This window comes from Aythya marila (assembly GCF_965140915.1).
Source record: "Aythya marila genome assembly, chromosome: 3".
Taxonomy (NCBI): domain Eukaryota; kingdom Metazoa; phylum Chordata; class Aves; order Anseriformes; family Anatidae; genus Aythya; species Aythya marila.
In genome coordinates, this window is record NC_139044.1 from 36,192,003 (window position 1) to 36,214,549 (window position 22,547).

The 22,547-nt window shown below is 44.3% G+C and overlaps 1 protein-coding gene across 2 annotated transcripts; it reads right to left on the minus strand.

Moving 5' to 3' along the window:
- Positions 1–3,777: 3,777 nt before the first annotated feature.
- SUPT7L (SPT7 like, STAGA complex subunit gamma) lies at positions 3,778–22,514 on the minus strand. 2 transcript variants are annotated; one of them, XM_082758283.1, is made up of 4 exons: positions 21,736–22,514; positions 14,915–15,239; positions 12,796–13,033; positions 3,778–8,916 (listed from the first exon to the last, which is right to left on the minus strand). In XM_082758283.1, exons 1-4 carry the CDS (start codon positions 22,146–22,148, stop codon positions 8,654–8,656), a joined length of 1,239 nt encoding a protein of 412 aa, XP_082614409.1. In that variant the 5' UTR covers positions 22,149–22,514; the 3' UTR covers positions 3,778–8,653. The 2 variants fall into 2 exon arrangements, with proteins under 2 accessions (XP_082614409.1, XP_082614408.1); XM_082758282.1 differs by having other exon boundaries at positions 12,790–13,033.
- Between the last annotated feature and the right edge of the window lie 33 nt (positions 22,515–22,547).

Genomic DNA, 22,547 nt, shown 5'->3' on the forward strand with positions numbered 1-22,547 from the left:
ATTCTGTTCCTTTTGCACCCAAACCAAGAAGAGCACAGCTTATCAAAACTGAGAATGCCAACAGCATCGCAAGGCACAGTGAGAAGAGGGAAAGAAATCATTGCTGAGAGCTGTGGAGCTCCCACGGATCTGTTGTGCAAAGCTCATTTTTTAAAGATTGGAAATGAGTGCAGGGAAGTCTCTGAGCTTTAGGCTAGCAGATCTGAATACATAAAGAAGAGCATCTTTTTATTCATTTAATTTCTACAGTTTCTTTGAAGTCTTAGAGGAAGATTTGGATATAAAGAGATGTATCTGGTTTGCTCACTCTTTTCCTCTATAAAATCAATTCAGTAGACAAACGATTATGGTTTATCCTACCTACGTGTTTAAAAATGCTCTGTATTATGGGGCACCTATAGTTAATACAGCTGGGACATCTCAGCCATAACAGACAAATTTAATTCAGATAGCACACTATAAATGCAACTACTTTACTTTCAATGTGGCCATCCATGATGCGGGGAAGTCGAGTTGCATCTTTGTTTTTTTATAAGCTATAAGGAAGTCTCAGAAGATGATTTCGGATACCAAGCTTTTTAGGTTAGAATTATTCCATGTTATTTTCTTTAGTCATGAAGAGTAACCAGCAATTGGATTCCTTGTTTCTTTTCTTTGCTAGAGAAATCCAGGACTGCTGTACAATAGAAGAGTTTATATTGACTTAAATAATAGCAAAATTATGGTATTACAAGAGTCAAGAGAATAACAATGGGGGACGACAGTGTTAAACTGGTCTGGTTGCATTCATTTAAGTCTTTTCAGTACTGGGCTTTGCAGATGAAAAGGGGTTTTGCTAAATGTTCAGCATCGCTCTCTTCAAAGCAGCTGCAGCAGCAGCAGACACGTCCCACTTACCAGGAACACTAAATTTCCTCCAGCAAGATCAGGAATGCCAAAACCAATATTGTGGCTGCTCCCAGGTTGGAAAATAATATGAAAATAAAAGGGAAAAAATAAATGAATACAAGAAAAAGGCTGCTTTTCCTATTTGCTTATTTGTGCTAGTATTGGCAAACGCTGTCATTTTTCCAGCCTTTTTTGCACTGCTCTGAAAGCGAAGCCCAGAAAGGCCAAGCTTCTTCCATGTGCAGAGCTCTCATGGGGTTACTGCTTAGCAAGAGCCAGCTGTGGGGAAGTGGGGCAGCACACACAGGCTCCCAGCTGGTGTGCACAGGATGTTCAAGCTCCTCTCCTCACGTGCTGAAACCTTTCATTGCCCGAGGACTGCGCTCCCTGAGCGATGCTGGAGGAGTGGCAGCTGGGTGGAGACATTTTCCTGAGTACAACCCAATGGAAAAAACAGACCTTTAGTTATAAAATGTGCCCCAGTACTTAGTGAAGAGGAGAAGGAGGTGCAGTGGCAGTCAGGAGGCCTTGTTTTCTGTTTAGCAGATCTTTCCCAAAGAGCTTTGCCAAAAAGGGACTGCAGGCCCCAGCAGAGCCCCTCCAGCCTGCTGGCCTCTCCCTGTCCTGCAGCATGGAGGCACCAGGGATAGCACAGCTTTGTGCTGGAGCTGGAAGCCACACGCTGCCATGCTAGGCCACCAGTTTGTCCAGCTTCAACAGGCTGAGAAGAGCCACCAGCACTCACAGCAGGTCCTGGAGGTAGCTGCTTATGTCTCACCAACCTCTGCGGCCTCTCACAGGTCCATCAGCACGTGCTCAGTGCTAATAACAGCCCTGATTAGCTCAGCACATGACTTGAAAATTCAGTCTCCTCACAGCTCACTATCCCACCTGAGGGTGAGGCAAAACTCCAGGGACAGTTTGGGCTCAGGGGCAGTAGCCAAGGTTTCAGGGAAAAAACACACAGAAAGAACACCAGGGCCCTGCCAGGCACCAGAAGCAGAAAGAGACCCCTCACAGCATCCAAGCCACTGGTCCAGCTCGCTGACAGGGCCCTGTTCTTGTTGCAGTGACTTTCCCAGAGCAAAGGCACACGTGGCCCTGGCACAGAAGCGATGCAGCTACTGCTCATGAGCTGATTTTCAAGGGAAGGGGCTGCTCCAGCAGCAGGGACTGTTTCTGACCTGCCAAGCCCAAAGGGAAGAAGAGCCCAAGAGCTCCGCAAACCACAGAGGGTGGGTGCAAAGGTGGGCAAGCACCCCCTCACCTCCCCAGATCCCCACAGCGGGGCTGGGCGTCCCCTCGCCCTGCAGTAAGGGCGTGGGGGCAGCGAGCCCACCCCGAAGGAGATTTCATCGTAAATCATAATGAGGTCGTTTTCTTTCACTCGAGCGTTCCCATAGCAACAAAGAGAGGCGATTCTAATCTCCGATATAAAAGACGCCGTGAAAAATGACATGGTTTGGGGTTTGGGGGATTTTTTGGGGAGGGGAGAGGATGCTTCTGCAGCTGCTGGCACCCCCTGCGCGGCGTGCGGCCAGCACCACCATGCGGCCACGAGCCCGGCGGACCACGAGCCCCAGCACATCTCAGCTGGGCAGAGGGCAAAAGTCACAGGCACAAGAAAGCTTGGCAGGTGCCCTGCTGAGACCTTCTCGGCCATCCCTTGCTCTGTCTCACAGAAGCTGGTGGACTCAGGGTTGCAGCAGCACAGCCCAACACAGAGCTGCTCCCTGTGCTGTGGTACTGGAAGCAGGGCCCTCTCCAGAGCTGACAGGGGCACACTGCAGGACAGAGGGCACTTCATGTCAGGCTGGTGGCCACAGGCTTAGGTATCTTCTTCACAGCTGCAGGGCCTAGCCCTGAATTGCCAGGCAGCAGGACAGCAGAACACAGCACATTTGAAAGGGAAAGAGGAACACACACACATTCACCCCCCCACAAGATGTCCATGGGGACATAGCTGAGAACATCTTCCGTGACTCAGAGGATCACCGAGAGCCTACTGGCTCGAGGACAGAGGTGATACAGCACAGGGACTTTCAAGTCACTAGAGTAAAGGGACATAAACCTGGGACAGAAGGAGGCTCATGCTTTAATCCAGCAGGGTGCAATAGGAACTGGTGATTACTGTCTTTTTCTCCCCAGGCACTGTCAGGGAAATGCAAAGCACACCCCAGGCTCCCCTTGGACAGGTGAATTAATTCAGTACTGCACGCTTCAGAGGACAGCAGCTGTGTGGACAGACTAGTTTCAGGAAAAGGGGAGATGGGCAGTGCTACTGTTAGTGCTCCCTCTCACCCAGCCAGGTACCGTGGGCCTCTATCTGAAACATCACTCCTCAGCTCTACTGCAACAGGTGGAGCAGAGGGGAAAATACCCTCTTCTTCAGTCACTGCAGCCTAAATCAGTCTTTTTTTTTTTTTTAAAAAAAAAAAAAAAGAGTATGTAGAACAAGTAGACTTGTACATAGTCTGATAATATAAGTAGTAGTTGTTGTAGAATATCAAAATGTTTATGCTGGTTGAATACCAACACTAGCATCGTGGTACCAATCTGTCTTCTGGGGCTCACTGGCAGTGGCACCCATGAAAAATAAGACTTCCAGTTTCTCCAGCTCCATCCTGGAATATCTCACCTGCCTAGTTGTGATATTAACACCAATATCATGTCAGTAGCATATTTAGGTCCGCAAAATGTCTGTTCCAAATTCCACGATAGGAACTTCAAGACTTTGTATTCACTATACCGTGCTTTAAAGCAAACAAAAAAATCCACACGAAACATCTACAATTTTTATTTCTTAGACTTTTTCTTAATTACAAAGAAACTCTCTCCAGGAGAGCAAGGAAGAAAAGGAAAAAAAAAAAAAAAAGAGAGAGAAAGAAGTATTTCCCAGCAATTTTGTTGCATATAAACAGAAGCAAAGTTACATATTTTACTCACATGCATGTACAAAAAGCATTTTACTTAAAAATACCCTTCGCACATAACATGTGCATCAGTCTCAGAATTCAGCACGTAATCAGATTGGCCTCACCTACCCTACCTAATCTTATTTTCCTATTTTCCTTTTCAGCGGTGAATTTCTATGCAGGAAACATCTTTTTCTGCACAGCATTATGCATATTTAAATTAGTATGGATGGTGTTGGAATTAAATCGCTAGGTAGCACAGTCTGACTTACAAGTGTACACTGGAGTTGTCACACTGATGTTTACACAGTGAACTTTGCTGGATGCCAGGCAAAACTCTTCAAAAGGAATGAAAAGGTATTGCTAGAGGGAAAAAGGAATATGATACATAGCATTCTCTCATCTGCAATAATCCTGTATCATTCCCATGCAAAATACTTCAAAAGCCTAGTAATTCACAGATCTTGCTCTCTAAATTGATATCACAGTTACCAACAATTTAAATCACAGCAAAATAAATCCCTGAAGACATCAATGCCACTGGACATGGATGCAGTCAACACTCAATATTCCAATTTGCCATCTGTGTACCTTTGGAAAGGGAAGGCAGAAAGATGAAAGAGCCAACAAAATGACAAACTTCTGAAGCAGGTGGGGCAGCAGAGTACTTTACACAGGAACAGAAAAAAAAAAAAAAAAAAAACACACACACAACTCTGAGAGCACAGCTTCATTCCAAACCATTGCATAATCTCAGTGTGGCTTAAAATTTGGGGATTACATGGTCAATGAACTTCTTGCTAGCTGTCCAAGGCTGCATCAACACCTAGTAAAATCTTATTTGATTCATCAGAAAAGTACATGGTCTGTATCTGAGCTGGTGAGCTACATTTGAAATTTCACTATTTCACGCATGATGAACACCCCTGTAAATCTAAGGCCTGCAAATGTTCAGAAGAGAAGGGCTCACCCAGAAGGTGAAGCTTCCACATGCACAAAAGGAAGTGTCCAGCATACAAATGCCAGAAGCAACACAGCATAGTGGTGAACAGGAGGTACAGATTTTACTCTGCAATCACTTTTTAAATGTACAAGCTATGCTGATGCATTTCTAATCTCTGCATAAACAAGCATCCTAAAGAGAATCAATAACACATCTCTCTTACATTGCAACAACGCAGCTGAATCAATAGAGGGTGAATTTCCACTGTATTTAAACACTTGAAGCACTCAGGCTTGGCTTGTTGCAGAGTGTGTGTTACAGGGTAAGATGGGTGTGGAAAGGGGATGTGAAATACAAAAGCACGATTAGAAGTAAGACAGAGCACCTGTACTTGAGCAATATAAAGAAAGCACTTAAGACTGAGGCTTAAGAGGTTTAGCTAAAGCCCTGGAGAGCACCAGATTTTCGTTTTTAGCCCAGCTGAAGTCTTGCAAATGAGCAAGTGATGCTGACAGCAGCCACTCAGTCCTCCAGCTCCTGAAAAGGGTGCAAGGGACTTCGCTTAGATGTCTCAGACTCAAAAATATTTAACTACAACAGCTTGGCAAAGCATCTCTGCTGCAAGGCCCAATTTACAGGTGTTCTCATTCAGTACCAAAGACAGGCACAGGAGCCAAACCAGGCTGAACCTGAGGCCCAGGTCTAGCACATCATGCATGTAGTGGAGAACCCTGGATATGCTGTTGTAGGTAAGACAGGCAGGCTGCTTTTAGATCGGTACTGCAATTTCAACACCAAGCACTACTGAACGTGTAGAAGAAAAGCAGCTGCCCAGCAGGACCAAGTCTCCTCTGATTCCCAGACAGGGAGAGCTAAAGTCAGGTCACTTCATGAAGATACTGATGACGTGGATGTCTTCAGCTGAGGTAGTCAGCTTGAACTCACTTTGTTGGCACGCAGTGGAAAACCAGACACGTGCAGAACACCACTCATCTGACCTCCTTTAGACTTCTACATCTGGGTCAGATGAACACTCTCCTAAAAGTGACTATTCCTCTTTAGCTGCAGATGGGGCTCAGAGCAACAAATCTAGATGCAGATATCTAAAGCTCAGTGGAAGGACACCACCCAAAATGCCTTCCTTGTATCATGGCAGTTGAATAGCACAACTGTGCTGTGCTTCTTTCTGATAAGCAGTTTTGCTTACAACTGATGTCACATAGGTCACTAACATTTCAGCGTCCATCAAAGCATATTCCAGCCAGCAACAGTCCGACCCCTGTGAGAGCTCACAGCTCTCACAAAACTCTCAAGGAATAAAGTAGTTTTGTTTTAAAGAAAATAAGTCTCCAGCACACATCTAAGAGGCAAATACTATCATTCTTTTTACAGCTGAGAAAACAGGGACATTGCAGCTTCCCTAATGGTGACTCAAAGGGAATCAAAATAGAGATTTCCTGATACACTGGTCCTCTGTTCAACTACTGACTAAGCTTCAAATAGCTACAATTTACCTCCCAGGAGGAGCCTTTAAAACTCTGACGGGCAATTTTAACTCCACTGTCCATAAAAGCCTGTAGTCACACATTCTTATTAGACATCGAAGAATTTAATGTTTGTCTTCCACTTCTATAAAATAGAAGAGAAATACAGTTAGGAAAAAAAAAGAATTAAGGCTAGGCGTGTTATACAGAAACAAGAAATACTATGCCTGGAGCTCATTCTTTCAAAAGATAAACTTGCAATTGTAAGGACAAATGGGAGGTCTGGTAAATCTCCCTCAGACATCCCAATGGGTTACAGGTATAAAGCCAGTTTAAGTGGCTGTTCACTCTTGATTCACGTTCATTCTAGCTTTTTTGAGAGATACTCACTGAATCAAGTTAAAGACTGAGTTGATCAACTGAGGACTGCGCGGAACAAAAAATTGTCATCAGTCAGCTGAGCCATGAAAGCAAACAACAAAATAGATTCTGTTTCAGACTAAGTTGTCAAGATAGCAACTTTGAATAGGAAACCTCAGCTGGCCTGAAGTTCCTACACTCAATTTAATAAGAGTGAAGGAAAAGCTTGCATTGCCAGTACTGGCTCATACCAACAATAAACGCTGCTTCACTCTCTGTGGAAAATCCTGCCTTAAACAGCTGTCTGTCAACTTCCCTGATTAAGCAATCAGGGAATCAAATAGGGAAAAAGCTCTGCTGGACTTGTTAGTTAGAAGGAAGAATTGGTGGAGAATGTGAAGGTACTGCCTACAGCAAACATGGGATCGTGGCATTTACAATCTTGATATGTGTATAAGGTGAATAGAGCTCTGGACCTTCAGGACAACATATTTTGGTTTATTTGAGAAACATCTTTGTAGGAGCTCATGAGGGACAGCCCTAGCATCCCAAAGTGGCCAAGAGTACAGTCTTCAAAAACTGCTTTCTGAAGGTAGCAGAACAGTCCATTCTGATGAGCAGAAAGTAAAGCAGGCATGACAGAAGGCCAGCACAGATGATAAAGGAAATCCTGACTGAGCTCAAATGTACAGGAAAAAATACACGGTGGTAGAGGTGAGGATGGGCCGGCTGAGGGCAAACAAAGACACAGCCCAGGCATGCACAGACAGTTAGGAAAGCCAAGGTTCAGCTGGAGTCAATACTGGTAAGAAATGTGAAGAATACCTTTTCTAAGTGCACTGGAAGCAAAAGAAAGGTTAAAGAAAATGCAGGTTTGCTGTCCAACAGTGCAGACGCCTGGTAACAAAGGCAGTGCTTTGTACTTTCAGGCTGACATACTTACCACCACTCAACACTCTCACTTAGGTGGAAGGTCTGCCCTCAGGCCTGCAAGGTCCCTGGGTCTATTAGGAGTGCATGGGAGCAAAGCACCACCTATGTAGAGGAAGACTGAGTTAACAAGAACTTCAGCCAGCTGGACATTCACAGCTCCAGGCGAGCAGACAGGATGCATATGAAGGCACTAAAGGAGCTAGCTGACAGCACTATGAGACCACCCTCCAGCATCTTTGCCAGGTCACCACAAGTGAAGGCTTCCCAGGCAGAGAAATTACCCAACTTTAGATGATCTTGTTGCCTGCAACAGTTAGCAAGTGTGTGACCAGCACATTGAGGGAAAGCATTTCTACCTACACAGTGCCTGTGAGACTGCATCTGGAGGACTGCATCCACTTTTGTGCGCCCCCTTACAGGAAGGGCACTGCAGCAATTTTGTAGGAAGGCCACTAAGATGGGTAGGAAACTCTAGTACAGGACAAAGAAAGACTAAGAGAGCTTGGTTTCTTCAGACATAAGAACAGAGAAAGCTAGAAAGAGACCTCACTGTTGTTTACAACCACTTAATGCACAGATTAGACAGACTGCACTCACAGATGAACAGTGACAGAACGAGTGGCAATGACCACAAGATCAAACACTGAACATTCCAGCTAGATGTAATATATATATTTTTCCCCTGTGAGGGTAGTCAAATACTAGAAAATGTTGCCTAGAGAAGTTTGGTCTTGCCATCCTTGCAGAAAATCAAAACTCAGCTAGACAAGGCCCTGAGCAACCCACTCTATTTGGTTTGTCTACACCAAAAACATCAAGAGGCTCCTCCAACCCAAATTATTCAACAACTCTGTGACTTAAATCTCCTCACAGCTACTTTCCACTGGTGACTTCCTCATTAATCTGCCACAACAAGCCATGACACCAAACACATATGGTGATCTTCAACCTCATGAGCCAGGATGGAGTACAGAAGCAAGCTAAAAGAAGTGCAGTATACATCAAACCTCTCAAAAATTTTATGCAAGGTCCCTCATACAGCAGGGCCAGCCCTGTTTATACATCATAGCCACTACAGTACTTTGTTAGCTCATTTCACATCCATTGGGACTAAATTAAAAGGCCCCTTTTCACATCTTCTTCATCTTTTTCTTGCAGCGCTGGTTGAAGACAGGCGAGGATCCCATCAGGCTGTCAGCAGAATGAGAACCATAGCTGCTCTCCGAGCCATTGGGGCTCTGTGGCATCCCAGCTTCACTCATGCCTGACATAGGTTCCTCAAAGACATCACTGCCTAGGACCCCATGGCCATGTACATTGGCCTCTTCGTTCTCCTGTGGCTCCATTTTCACCTGTGATAAGTTCCAGAGAGGGGAAGCATTCACCTCAGCCCCTAGAGAAAGGAAAAGCATGCATTAGTAACAGAGTAAAAGGATAAATCACAAATGCTAAGTGGATGCAAGGGACTGCAGCACTGGTAAAGCAGTAAAAACAAAGCTCCAAGTGAAATAGGCTGGGGGAAAAGAAAATACCAAGCAGTGTGAAACAATAAATAAAAGTCAGCTTTTTTTTTTTTTAATAACCCAGCAGTTGCAGCTCTAAAAAATATGATGCTATGCTTTCATAGCAAATCCAATGCTATCCGTTCATAGCACTCCATTATTTTTTTTTTCATGAGAAATAACAACTTAGAAACAACATGAAATCAGAGCTCCCTTCACTCTCCAGGAAGGAGCATCTCAACAAGCATGCCACGAACACATGGGCTAGACCCTGTACAAGCAGGACTTGGAGGCAGTCCAGAAGTCATCCCCTGCAACTTTGGCAGTCTCCCTTCAGCTGCCAACCACACTGGACTTCTGCTAGCTCTGCAGGGGAGGGGAGAGGGCAGAGGACTGGGTAGATGAACAGTCTCAAACACAGCTTCCTGCACTGAAACACGGGCATAAGAGAGCTGCAGTCAGCCACCAACCTGCCTCCTTGTACCTGGAGATCTTATCCACCCTTCAGCAGAAGAGAAAGAAACCCTCTTGGCTCAGCCTCATGGACACCCTGCCCATTACCAGAGGACAGCTCACCACAAGAATAGTTTGTGCTGTAGTTTACTGGAACAGAGGAAGGGTATTAGGGCACTCGGGGCAAGGAGGCTGTAGTCTGGAAACAAGCAGACTGTGAATCCCAGGTCACCTTTTTAAAGAAGGAGGTTAAAGAGCCCAGGGAATCACCTGGATTTTATAAAATGATTAAAATAGTTCAATTAAAACACAGAGAACCAAACGTTTTATCTAGGTTACTTGTATGACCTTCCTTTGATAACTACCATCACCCTATCTGCTCTTCCCTGCTCTCTCACTGCACTCTTTTCATGCATGTATCCTATCAACATCGTTGTAACATGGCTTAGATAAAACTCCGCTATTTTATGTTTGTGTACCTTCTTGGCATTGTGTAACTCAGAATAGGCAGTGGGATTTTAAATAGTAAAATTCAATAAATGTAAAAAAATCCATAACGACTGCTCGGATCTTGGACAACAAACATTTTCAGGACACCTGTGAAGGTTGGCTTAGCAATCTAACAAATCCCTGCTCACTGTGGCATTTGTGGCTCTTTTCTCCTAGCTTCTAGCCAGGAGTAACAGACCTGAGGGAGGACATTCACTGCAAATAACAAATCCAATGCCTTCTTAGAAATCAGAAGGGTTCAAAATATAGACCATAAACATTTAACTACTCTAAAACTTGTTCAGACATAACTCAGATCAGCAGCAACTGTAAGTTTTTATCACATAGCTGGCTAGAAACACACACAAAAGGAACCTTCCTGTTTTAAATTAATTCCACAGTGGAAGATTTGCCAATCCACACAGGTGTAATAGGTTTTGTTTGTTTTTTTCACATTTGGACTAGTGTGCAATCTGAGCAGATAAAGGATTTTCTGTACAAGATTATGAAACCATACTTTCTGAAAACAGCAAATGTTTTGTCCCCAAGAGCAGTAATTATAGATTGCATTATTTCTGCTTATTTACAGTTTTAAGAGAGACAAAAATCCTATTAAAAACACACTAATTGGGCCCCTTGCTGACATGGGCCTAATGAGCCCAAATCTGAACAACGCCTGAAATCTTCTCTCGTTTTTAAAGCTGATCCCTCTAGCGTGGGGTTAAATTCACATGGAAAATAAAACAAACTAAGAAGCCAGGTTTTATCAAGTTTTCTAAACCTTGTGTCTCAAACTGTTTGAAAGCACAACCAAGCCTCTTGTACTGAGCCAGCCTACCACTACTCCCTACTACCAGCATGCCACTAGCTATAGTCCCTTATCACCAGCAGTTACACTAAGAAATCTCCTATCACGTTTGTACTGTGAATTTTCCCTTACAGAGGAGTCAGGAACTTTCTGAAGCAGCTTAGCTCAAAGCAGGGCTTAGGAGACCTTTGTGGCAGTAGCAGACAACACAGCCCACGTAGGCTCAGCAGTTAGATAACAAGCCAGAATTGAAGTGCTTGCTGATGTCCAGTTGCCTTAATGAAAAGTCCCTTTTATGTTAATTACAAGGGAATGTATTCCTCTTAACAACAAGGACACATCATTAAAATGCTATCAGTTCCACAGAGTTGCAGCTCCAGTCCACACAATCAAAGGTGCTCACTAACCTCACTGTTGCTTTCTCTCATCAATTGCTCTTCATTGCTCAACCTCATCCCTTTCAGCTCCATCTCCTGTCATTGAGTGTCCCTAATGACCAGCAGTACTTAAGCAGAGACGCTGGACATTTCATTTTCAAAGCACTTCAGCCTCCGAGTACTTTACAAATGAGCTAATCCTTGAGTTGTTATCCTGCTGGGTGGAGGAACAAAATGCCAAATTTTGCCTCTACTTCCCCAGCTGCATTACAATTAGCAGCTGGCCCACAGTTGTAACCTCTGGCACCAGCAGGAACACGTGCCCTACAGGGAATGCTGCTATGACAGCTTAGCCCTCTGATACTGCTGTGCTGCCACCCTCCTTACAGGCCTCATGCTTGTACATCCGAGATGCTGGTGTCCTCACTGCAGCAGCTTTCTCTCCCTCCTCATGATATTACACGCTCCGGCCTGCCCAGCTCTAGGCTGCGACTTCTTACAGTGAAGAGATTTCCAAAGGCCCTTGTGAAGTGAAGAGGGATTTTCAGGGACGAACAGAGCACTTGTATCCTTAATTAGAAAACATCAATTTGGTATCAGATAGGCAAGAAGCATTTAGGATACAGCTATCTTGCTAACCTCTGGGTCTCAAGTGGTAGATGCTAATACCAAGCTTTCCAGATGAATCACATGCAACCCCAGATGGGACACCAGTTCCCATTATTCCCTCCCCCTCAAAAGTGCCAGCACTTTACATTTCAGAGGTACAATGGAAAACAATATGAGCTTCCAGAAATACATCAGATGGATTTGTGTGGGTTTGTTTTCTTTAAACTCAGAATGCTATTTAAAAAAAAAAAAAAACCAAAAAAAACTAACAGAGGTACACTCACCCCTCAATACACAATGCATAAATAAAGATAAATAGGAAAACAGACTTGGTTGTTTTTAATCATGTTTTTAAAGTGAAACACTAATTACGGCAGGGGCTGGAAGAGTTCAGATGGTTCTATAAAAAAAATAAAAAATGTCAACTTTGTTTTCCATAAAACTTAGTTCTACTGAATAGTAGAGAGAACAGACCTAGCATATAGATTCAGAAAAGGAACAGCAACAACAGCAGCTTGTCCCATGCTCATCAACAGTGTGCTTCAACACCAATATACAGCTTTCCATGGGGGCAGCTAACTACAGCAGACTTTCAGGATAAAACTCTGGTTTCTTTTGATATAGAAATCCAAAGGTTATTTTTGTCTGTTACATCAGACAGGAAGAAAGACACCAGTACTCATATTTGCAGCAAACACAAAACAACAACAAAGCCCCTGGGACATCACTGTAGAGAAACAGGCTTTCTCACACCAATAACAAAACTATGAACATCCACCATCCCACCAAAATTACTGTTATATAAACCATCACATTCTGCAGGATCCACAAACAGTAAATACTTAGCAAATCCTGGTAATTGATATATTTGACTGTTTTTGTGTTTAGAAAGTAAGCAAGTGTTTCTCCCCTAGATAAGTCTACCACTGAAAAGGAAGAATTTCTTCTCCCTCCCCTTCCCCACCTTTGAATCTGCTATTAAAAACAGAAACAGGATCATATGAAACAGATGAGCAGTAGCAACAAACCTCTACCTGAAGTTTGGGGGGAAGCTTCTACCTCCAAGTTTGCAGAGAATCGCTCACTTTGAGCTCCAAGGACTCCAACTGGCAGAGACTGGTCACCAGAAGCCAGATCTCCTTCCAGCTCCTCACTTATGGGGAAAGTGATATCGCTAACAGGTTCCTCCTTAATCTTCACTGGCTTTGTGTCTTCTGCTGCCTTTTCAGGGTTGACAATCTTTTCATACTCTTCAGAGAGCTGCTTGCTAACCTGTTAAAGATCAGTGGAGATGAAAAAGAGGCAAGAAAGGTCACAGTGACTTCAGAGACTCTGATGACAATTACATTGCAGTGTGCACTCCTCACAGAGTATTATTAATGCCTGACCTGACTGAACAACTACACACTTAGCTGCACAAAAAAGATTTTCTCCCCCTTCAAGAACACCTTCTATCCTTTATCAAGGGGCTTTAATAAGAGCTTGAATTCCTTAACACATCTGCTTGATAAATATGTGCAGATTTATTCCACAGACAGAAATGATGAGGCCCAGAAATTTAACTGGAGCAAAAAGCAAGAGCAAAGTACCTCAGCCTTACCCTCTGATTTTACCTATAAGACTTCCCCCTGTCCATCAGTACTAAATTTTACTCCAGCACTAATAAACAAGCAGATCAGATATTCCTTAGCTTCTGTAGTTACTGCTAGCAAAGGCCAGTTATCTTCTGTCACACTCACAGCAAAAAACGCAGTTTCCTCCAGTCAGACAAGCAAAACAAACGCAGGAATGAGATTCAGAACAATTTTTTTGCTTCTAGAAACATAACTCTAAGCAATTAAATTAAGATTTTTCAGGTTTAGTCTGCCTTTAACAGGTACTTGTTTGTACCTCTGAATCCCGACATTAAGTGAACTGAGCTGAAGAAAAGCCCAAGGCATTTTTTTTTTTTTTAAATAGCAGAAGCAAGAAAGAAAAAAGAATAGCAAAGCCTATTTCCCCCCTTCTAGACATGCTTCCAAATACAGAGGCTACTCTGAATCTCAGCCCTACATGAAGAACAGAACAAATAAGACAATGACCAGCTGCAAGATGAGTGAATTGCATCAGCAAAATGATACAGACAGTCCAAATTCCAGAAGGAGACAATACCTGGGTATCAGGATACAACTGTTAACTACATTCAGTGCTTTATAACCTTTCAAACTGGAAAAAAAATCCTCTAACAGAAGAGTATATTTAAACTAAGGCAATCAGTCCTTTTGAACAAAAATGTTTTTTAACAAGGCCAGAGCTTGATGATGTTATTTCTATGCACAAACCTCAAGAGGCCATCACAATTTCCATACTACATGCACTTACAGGTGTCTGATTTATACTACCTCTCTAAGCCACAAGGTGCCAACCCTGGGAAAAGAAGGAGCACAAAGGAGCTGCCCTACAACGAATCAACTGGTACTCTCAGATAACATGACAAGGAAGGGAAAGATGAGGCATGGCAGGTTTTGCCTTTGGTCTCAGGCTACCTACTTGATCCAAATCTTGTTTCTTGATGAATAGCAATAAAATTCACACATAAGTCCTTGCACTTCTGCAAGTCTATCAATCAAATAAAATGCACATTTAAGTTCACAGAATACCCGGACCAAGAAAAACTAGGGGATTTAACAGTTCCTCTCCTTTCTCCACAGAAGTAGTGCCCTCTAGAGTAGAAGGCAGCACGTGTTCAACATCTGAGATCGGTGCAGTACTACCCGACACTCTTACCACTTAAGTGCGCTACCCCTAACTTAAAGCCAACACAAGTCACTGTGCCCCTAAGCAATTTCTGTCTGCTTACTTGTTTTATGAAATGGTAAGCAGCCAAATATCCTGTTAAAGCAGAAAATTCAGTCACTATTGACTTTATTTCTACTTGATATTTTACTCTGTGCCATTCAGGAGCTGGGGGCCTCCTCTTAAACCCAAACCATCAGCACAGCACTCTTAGCCTGCGTGTTCCATTCATGCCTGCCAAAAAACATCTCGTTTCCCTCTTCCTTGATGACCCAAAAGGGTTTCTCATATGATTTCACCTCAGTGTTGCTACAGGAATAAGCAATTATTTCATTATTACATTTCTTAGTGCTGCCAGCTCCCTACCACTCTCCTCACCTGAAGCATGTAGCTGTGGTAATCCTTGATGCGGTGCTGCCAGAACTTCTGCAGCGAGAGCACGCTGCCAATGCCCACTTCGTGGAAGACCTGCTCCATGACGTCCGGGAAGGGCGTGTGCCCGAGTCGAGCTTCCCGATCCACAGCAAAGCGCAGCAGCTTGGTGAACTTCAGGCAATACTCGTGGGCGATGTCTGTCAGGGTCTCCAGGACGCTCTCGTTGGCACACTCGAAGCCTGTGTGAGCCAGGATGGTGGCCATGGACTGGTAGAGGAGCTGCCGGCAGGAGGACCAGCTCAGCTCGGTCACGGGCTCCCCTTTTCCTCTGAAAGACAAAGAGAAGATAAATAGCACGCCTCCAAAACCAAACTGAGTATACCATTCAAGAGATACTGCCAGGACTAACGTGCTCTACAAAGGGAAAGCAACTTGGCTGGGCTTCACCACAGCTCCCCCGTTACACGTGAACCCTACCTACTGTGGGTTTATCTGCTTTCCCTTCTTCCCCCTCCCTCAAAATCAGCACTGCTGAGTCTCATTTTCACTTCTAACACCACAGGAATCCTTGGGTGATTCATCAATACGGGATGCAAATCTTTTGAACCTTCAAGCAATTCCCTTCCCACCCAAGAGCTTTTCTCCTGGAGATGTGAATTAAATGGGTCCTTGACACAAACAACAAAAAAAAAAGGCACTTTAAATAACATGAATGCAAATCATTTCCCCTCTCAGTTAATTACATTTCTCTTCCTTGTTATCTCTGATGTCATAGGCCTAACAGTCAGATACAAAGGCTTCTGGGATAGACAAGATCTGAATTTATAATGCAAAGGACACACATAAAAAGCAAGAAATAGCATGCACATCTTTACCCACATGTCACTAAACTATGCTGTAGCCATTCTGACCATTTCCCTACCCTTACTTCTGATAGTCACGAAGCCTGAAGCTGAAAGCAGGACCCTGTAGGTAACAGGAGAAGTGAACACAAAGCCTTGGGGGAAGCCTGGAGAGGTCCTGCCTTAGAGCAGCACTCCCTGCCCTTGGGCTTGAGGCCCCTCTTCTCTGTGCTGCTAGGAGGGAAAGAGTGACAATGCAGGACAGAACAGCTGGCACGAGCATTTCAAACACCACTCAGTTACAGTCAGGCAAGCAAACTTTTCATCAAGATGAGTTAACACATTCCACATAGGAGAAAAAAAAAAAAAAAAAAAAAGGAGGCAAGACAGTTTAACAAGAAATGTAAGTAAACTTCCACCAGATTTCCAGACCTACGATTAAACACACGATTTACTTGCCTGTAACAGTAACACCATCTTCAGATGCTGATGTCAAAAATCAAGTCTCATTTTTACTAAGTATGGTATTTTGTCACTTTTTTTTCCACTCCACTCAGCTTCAATAAGTTGAAGAAAGCTAACAATTTCACCCTTCATTTGTTTCTGATCAATTTCTTCCAACATCTCATCCAGCCCACCCTGAGACTTTGCCTCACCCTCCCCGTACACTATTTGCCTAACGCTGCACAAATTTCTCAGTACCACAGCCTGATTAAACAGCACACAGACAGCACTGGTGACTTGCACAGAGGGCGGCACTGGTCTCAGTAGAATTCTCACTGCCCTGCTTCTCCAACAGGTGCATTGGGTGCCCTTCAGCCTCACTGAGCCACTGGGTCATAGAGCTTCAGCTCCCTCTTATCCTTAGAGCTGACCTACAGAAAACCACTGAAACACGGGAGTAGAGAAGGTAACATTTCAGAGGAGTGAAAATGGGAGGTTAAACTTGGAGCCATCAGGACCAAAATCCCAGAGCTTCACTTTCAAGAGCACCAGCTCAGCTCAGCACTTTCTGCTAATTGAAGGAAAGGGACAGAGGGATGGAAATCACACCGTGTTGAGAGGTGCAGATGACACTATTACTAAGTGGGTACAAAGAACAGCGTGTGCATCCCAGTCATGGATTCATCCCAGTTATTACTTGCTGGAGAACAGCTCGCATCCCCATTCCTACTCAATTACATGACTACTATGGAAAGAAGACAGCCGGTGCCCTGACAAAATGAATTAAAAGATCACCAGTTCCCTTATAAACCAAGCGTCATCCATGCTGTTTTTCCATCTCCCTAACTTTCCCCTCCACCTCCCAGGGACAGATTTCTGCAGCTCACAAAGAGCCATATGTCTCACACAGCACTGGGACAAGGAGGTCATAACAGAGGGAAAAATAAATAAATCACACAAAAACAACCAGAAAACAACCATCAACGTTTATGCTTAAGAACTGGAAAGTTTTGTTTTTTAAACACAAGGGATGAGCCTAGCTGTCCACTAGCCATTAGCTGAGAGCAGCTTATGCTACCAAGACCACTGAACACCAGATTATCATTAATACAGACAGAAATAAAGAGCCATTATCGACCGTCTGCCAGTCACACAAAACACTACGGGCAAACTTGAACTAGACACTGAATTTGGCAAGCCCAAGCAGGACACTCAGCCACGTCTGAAGTGGAGGACGATCATTTAGCAACGCATTTCGCTGCTCAGAAGCAGCGCAGAATGTCATCTCTCTTTTAAACTCCTAAAGGAAAAGAAACTAATTGCCAGCATTAAAATGCAGCTAGGTCACTATGCTGAAAGGGATATAATCAACTTGAAATCTAATCAATTACAGAGAGAAAAGAAATTTCAGGTGCTCTACTCAAATCCAACTCCTACCTCTTGTTTTTGGTGGGGTCAATCAATTTTATTTTGTTTTTCTTGTTCTTTCTTCCCTTGATTTCTCGTTTCCCATGATAAACAATAGAGGAAGATGATTAAAATCCTGATTAGACAGGAAAAATTAAAATATTGCTATAGACGTTAATGGAAAACAACAAATGAGAAATGATTTTTGCTTCATCTCCTTTAACTTTCAGGTGCCGCCTGATAAGGTTGCAAATAAACAGAAACAGGCACGTTTAAGTCGAGAGGAGCAGACTAATAGCAAGCCTTCTCCAAAAGCACCAGCAAGCTTCTTTTCCCAGATTGTCACAGGTGAAGAGTCTTGCTCTCAGACCTCACCCCGATGCCCAGCACCTCCAAAAGCACCCTTCCGATACCGCCACTCAGAATGTCACCCTCTGCTTTCCAAAACTAAAACCACCCAAAACCAAGCCTGTATTACCAATGTCACGTAGCTGCAAGAAAACAAGAGTGCTTTAACCCCCAATATTCTGTCTCCAGAGATAAAATTGGCAGTTAAGTCTGACGCGGAGGTGATCATACAGAGGCTGTAGTACGAAACTTCACACGGACGCTCAATTTTCAGCCAGCTAATACGACACAAGGCCACTCCCCAAAGGCACTACAATCCCCTCACCCAAGCTCATCCCCTGTAAAGCCCTTTTGCATACAGAAAAGGAGCTCACGGTCCATTTGCTGTGCAAACACCGTTAGGGGAAAGTGTTTGGGCTAAGTCAATGCAAGGATCAACAGCTGAGGTCTGCTCACCTGAAGTGCTCTGCTCCCTCCCAGGTAAGCATAAGCCAGCAGCAGATGGAGGGAGGGGTTGTTTTTCCTACAAACCCATCAGTTTTAGGAAACCCTGCATCATGGAGTTGAATTTCTACCAAATGAGGTGCACCACGGTTACTTCACAGCCACCTTTCACCAATATAATAAAGGAGAAGATTGGAAAAACAAGATCATACTTGTCAGAGAGCATAGAGAACTGAGCACACCAACTCAAAATGAAAAATAAGTTACCTTTTGGAAAAGGGCCTTTTTCCACCTCATCCTGAATAAGCCTCTTTTCAAATATCCCAGCAGTGTCTACAGAAGGATGCACAGGGACAAACAAACTGCTCAATAGATAATACAAACAGATAACAGGTAACATTTGGAAGATAAGTTGTCCCAGTGGGACAATGCAGAACACCAAACACTTCAGGAGCTAAACTGAAGTGCTTTGTCCAGCAGGATAAGCATGTTCTGCCTGCTCTGATTTCCACTGCTCCAAACCTTTCTCCACGCTTGCCCTGCTATCCCACCAACTTCCCTACTTCTGCACAGAAATTTAACTAGCAGACCTTCTGCCATGAGCTGTCTTCCCACTGTGACATCCCAATTTGATCTGCAGATAACCTTTCAATACAAAGAACGCACATGATGTGGTCAGCAACACAAATGAAAGAGTAACAGAGAAATCTGTTAGGAAACCACTCACATACACAAAAAAAAAAAAAAAAACACACAACACCTGGAGAGCCACATAATCAGTAGGTTTCTTCTGACAATGGATCCATGCTGTTAGGGGGAAGCTGAACACTGAAGAAGGAAGAGCTGGCAGCCATATTATGGTAAGAGTTCCCTGATGAAATGGTGGTTGCAAGTTTACAGTTACTCGTTCCTCATCAATTATGCTTCAAGTTTACCTTCTGTTTCTGTACCAGCCAAAAATCAAACGTTAATCCCCTACTGTGTACTCCAAGAATTGTAACATCAACAGTTGCAAATCACCAGGACCAGATGGCAATTCACCCAGGAACACTAAAGGAATTCAAGGATGAAATATCTGAATGGCTGTGGTGAGTCACTTCGTGCTTTAAACTGCTCTGGCCCATGAGGACCAGAAGGTAGAAAATGTGAAAACATTTTCTTTCAATAGCTTCAGAAAAGATTTGAAGAACTACAGGCAGGAAAGACCGATATATTCTGGCACATCAGAGAAATTCAGAGAAATGATAAGAACAGAATTCAAGGACACATGGGTAAAGATGATACGCTCAGGACAAGTCAAGACAGGCTCTGTAAATAGAAAACCTGCTTCACAAGCCTGCTAGAGCCCTCCAAAGCCATCAACAGGCAAGTACATACGAGATCTCCACTGTGAAGCCAAGGACTTTCCTCAGGGATCTGTGCCAGAGTCAAGGTTTAGTTCCCCCCCCCCCCCAATACATTTATCAACAGCCTGGAAAAATGCACAAAAGGAACAGTGTCATAATTAAATCTGTTGCTGGTACAGATTTCTGGGAGGTTGAGAAGACCAGAACAACTGAAAAATAGCAGTAAATTAGGTTCTGCCTCCTTTACATCTAAAAAGGGTTTGGGAAGCAGGGATTACGGGTATGGGGCGGGGCAGGAGGTACTGCCAAAAAAGAGACAAGGCTGTGGGGTCAAAGGACAAAAATGAATAACAGGGAAACAAAAGAAGACATGGCTATTTTAAAGAAACTTGTGGTCTAATTTGGACTGGCAACTCCTATCTTCCGATGTTCAAATATACCTGCGTGCTGCTTCTGAGCCCCACGTTACTGCCAAAGAAAACAGAATTAAAATGTGCGTTTAGTCTAACACTAACTCTGTAACTCTGACAATCACACACAAGAAGGCAGCATAAAACTAAGTAATATCATGTTTTATTAAGGGAAAGAATAGTCTTCCCCAAATCGTTTTAAACACTAAGGCTAAGCACTAACAGATCTTACAGTTACAGCAGTAAAATAAAGCAGTAAGTGCTACTCTTACGTTATCAAAGTGTCTTAAAACAGTTAAGAACAAACATGCAATGGCAATCTAAAAGCTCGCCTCCTGGAAAACCATAAATGTGTTTGGTTTAGCAAGCACACAATTAAGTTCTAGTCTATACCATGGCCCATTATAAATCCACCCTGTCAGCCACAAAACATTTTGTTTTGAAATTGTCTATCAAGCTTTCACAATCTAGTCCTTAAACTCCCCCGTGCGGTTGACTGTTAAATAACATTTCTTTACTCGCACTTCATAAACTTTCAAGGGACAGCAAAAAGACAGCAGCCTGCAGAACAAAGTCAGGGCCACAGAAAATTAAAGTTAAGCTGAAACCACCAGGGAGGACAGGTACACATGGCTGCCTCAGTCCTACAAACCACAGTCCCAGAAAGAGCAGGAGTCACAGGGCTCAGACGTTTACTCACAGGACTGGATTTCCCTTCACCCCTTTTGGCAAATTACTTTATTCATCCCAGAAGGACGAGGGTGTTCCTCCAAAACCAGCACTAAATCTCACTGCTACCAAAACAGACACTTTACAATAAAGTGTGCTTTATGCTACCTCAGGCCATTGAAGCTCTGAGGCATTTAACTGATAAAATGTTTTACTGCTGCAGATTTTCTCCCATTTGAAGAAATAAAACATGTTCTCTACTACTTCGCGATCACTGAAGCAGTCTTTGATCTAAAAACACTGAGGATTAATCCCTGAATTTCAATGCTAAGCCTACAAAGTATCATGAGATTCTGCAAGAAATGCAGCGCATCTCTGCGAAGTCAGTGCTCACCAGAGGGGCAGATGGGGAGGAGCTGGCAGCAGCAGTCAATCAAAGACTGACTGCAGAGGTAGAAGCAACACAACCTTCATTTCCATCTTCTCCAGCCCTCGGCTGGTGGAGCCAGCATTGGAGAGAGGATTTCCCTTCATCAACACTCGCTGCCAGATCCGACCATACTACCAAATACTGACAAACATGGTGAAATGTGGTGGCTTGCTACAAGTGTTAGGTATTGAAGTAACTAGAACCTGCAACCAGTGGGCCAACAAATGCTAGCAAGACAGGAATTAGCACTACACATCCACATCTTATAGACAGAAAACAAAGGCACATTTGTTTTAAACACCTCGCATGTTATGGGCACAGCAGAATTCTCAACCTTTCAGTTCTTAAGCCTATTTTACTCTTTATGTACACACAACTGCATGACCCTTTGGCCTAAGGGAATTGACAAAACCATGTCTATATTTAAAAACACTCAGCTTTGCCGCAGCCACGAGCTAACCCAAAGAAATACCAACCAACACACCTGTAAAAGTCACTCTCTGGGTCACTGTGCCTCAGCTGAAACGGCATTTTGGGAGTTTTGCTGTCCAGAGGAAGCAGGTCATCGGGGAGAGGTGGGGAGGCCGGGCAAGAGGGCAGAGGCTCGTTGTCTTCAGTCTTGATGCCCTCTGCCTGCTGCTGGTTTTGAGCCTGGGCCATGGCGATGAGGCCGCGCAGCCGCCTGTTGTGCTGGATGAGCTGGATGGTGTGGATGGTGAGGCTGCAGGGCTCGGAGGGGATGTCCAGCATGGTGGTGGGCCGGGGCTTGTTGGCGGAGGGCTGGTGCAGCGGCGGGTCCTGGACTTCCACGGTGCGAAACTCGCGCTGAAGCAAGTCGAAGGAGCTGCGGTTGGCCTGGCTGGACGAAACGGGGATCTCACCCCAGTACCGCAGCATTTTTAGGTAGGCAACGTCCCGTCCTCAGCGCCCAAGGGGGAAGGCTCCCAAACACTGTCAGCCCGCAGTGGGAGGCTCCAGGCTTTGGGCAGCAGGGTTAACCGGAGCTGGGCTGGTGCTTGGCATAAAGCACGACAGGAATGGCAACAAGATGTTCAGTGTCACAGCCAGAAGTGCAGTTTTTAGGGTGGCATCGGGGCACACCGCTCCCCTAACAGCCCACCCAGCCGCTTCTCCTGAAGGAGGGGAGAAGAGAGCAAAGCGGCTGCGAGGCGGGGGCTTCCCCCACCGGCCCTGAGCCGAGCAGGGCCACGGGAAGGGGGGAAAAAAAAAAAGCAGGGAAAGGGGACGGGAAGGGGAAGGAAGAGGGCAGGGGAGGCCGCAAGAGCTGCTCCGCCG

Excerpts from the sequence above, each read along its gene's own strand:
- SUPT7L (XM_082758282.1), bottom strand. The coding sequence starts at position 22,148 with ATGCTGCGGTACTGGGGTGAGATCCCCGTTTCGTCCAGCCAGGCCAAC. Across the intron at positions 15,240-21,735 it reads CCAGAGAGTGACTTTTACAG|AGGAAAAGGGGAGCCCGTGA; the intron begins GTGTGTTGGTTG and ends TTTGTCTTTCAG. Across the intron at positions 13,034-14,914 it reads ACCACAGCTACATGCTTCAG|GTTAGCAAGCAGCTCTCTGA; the intron begins GTGAGGAGAGTG and ends GATCTTTAACAG.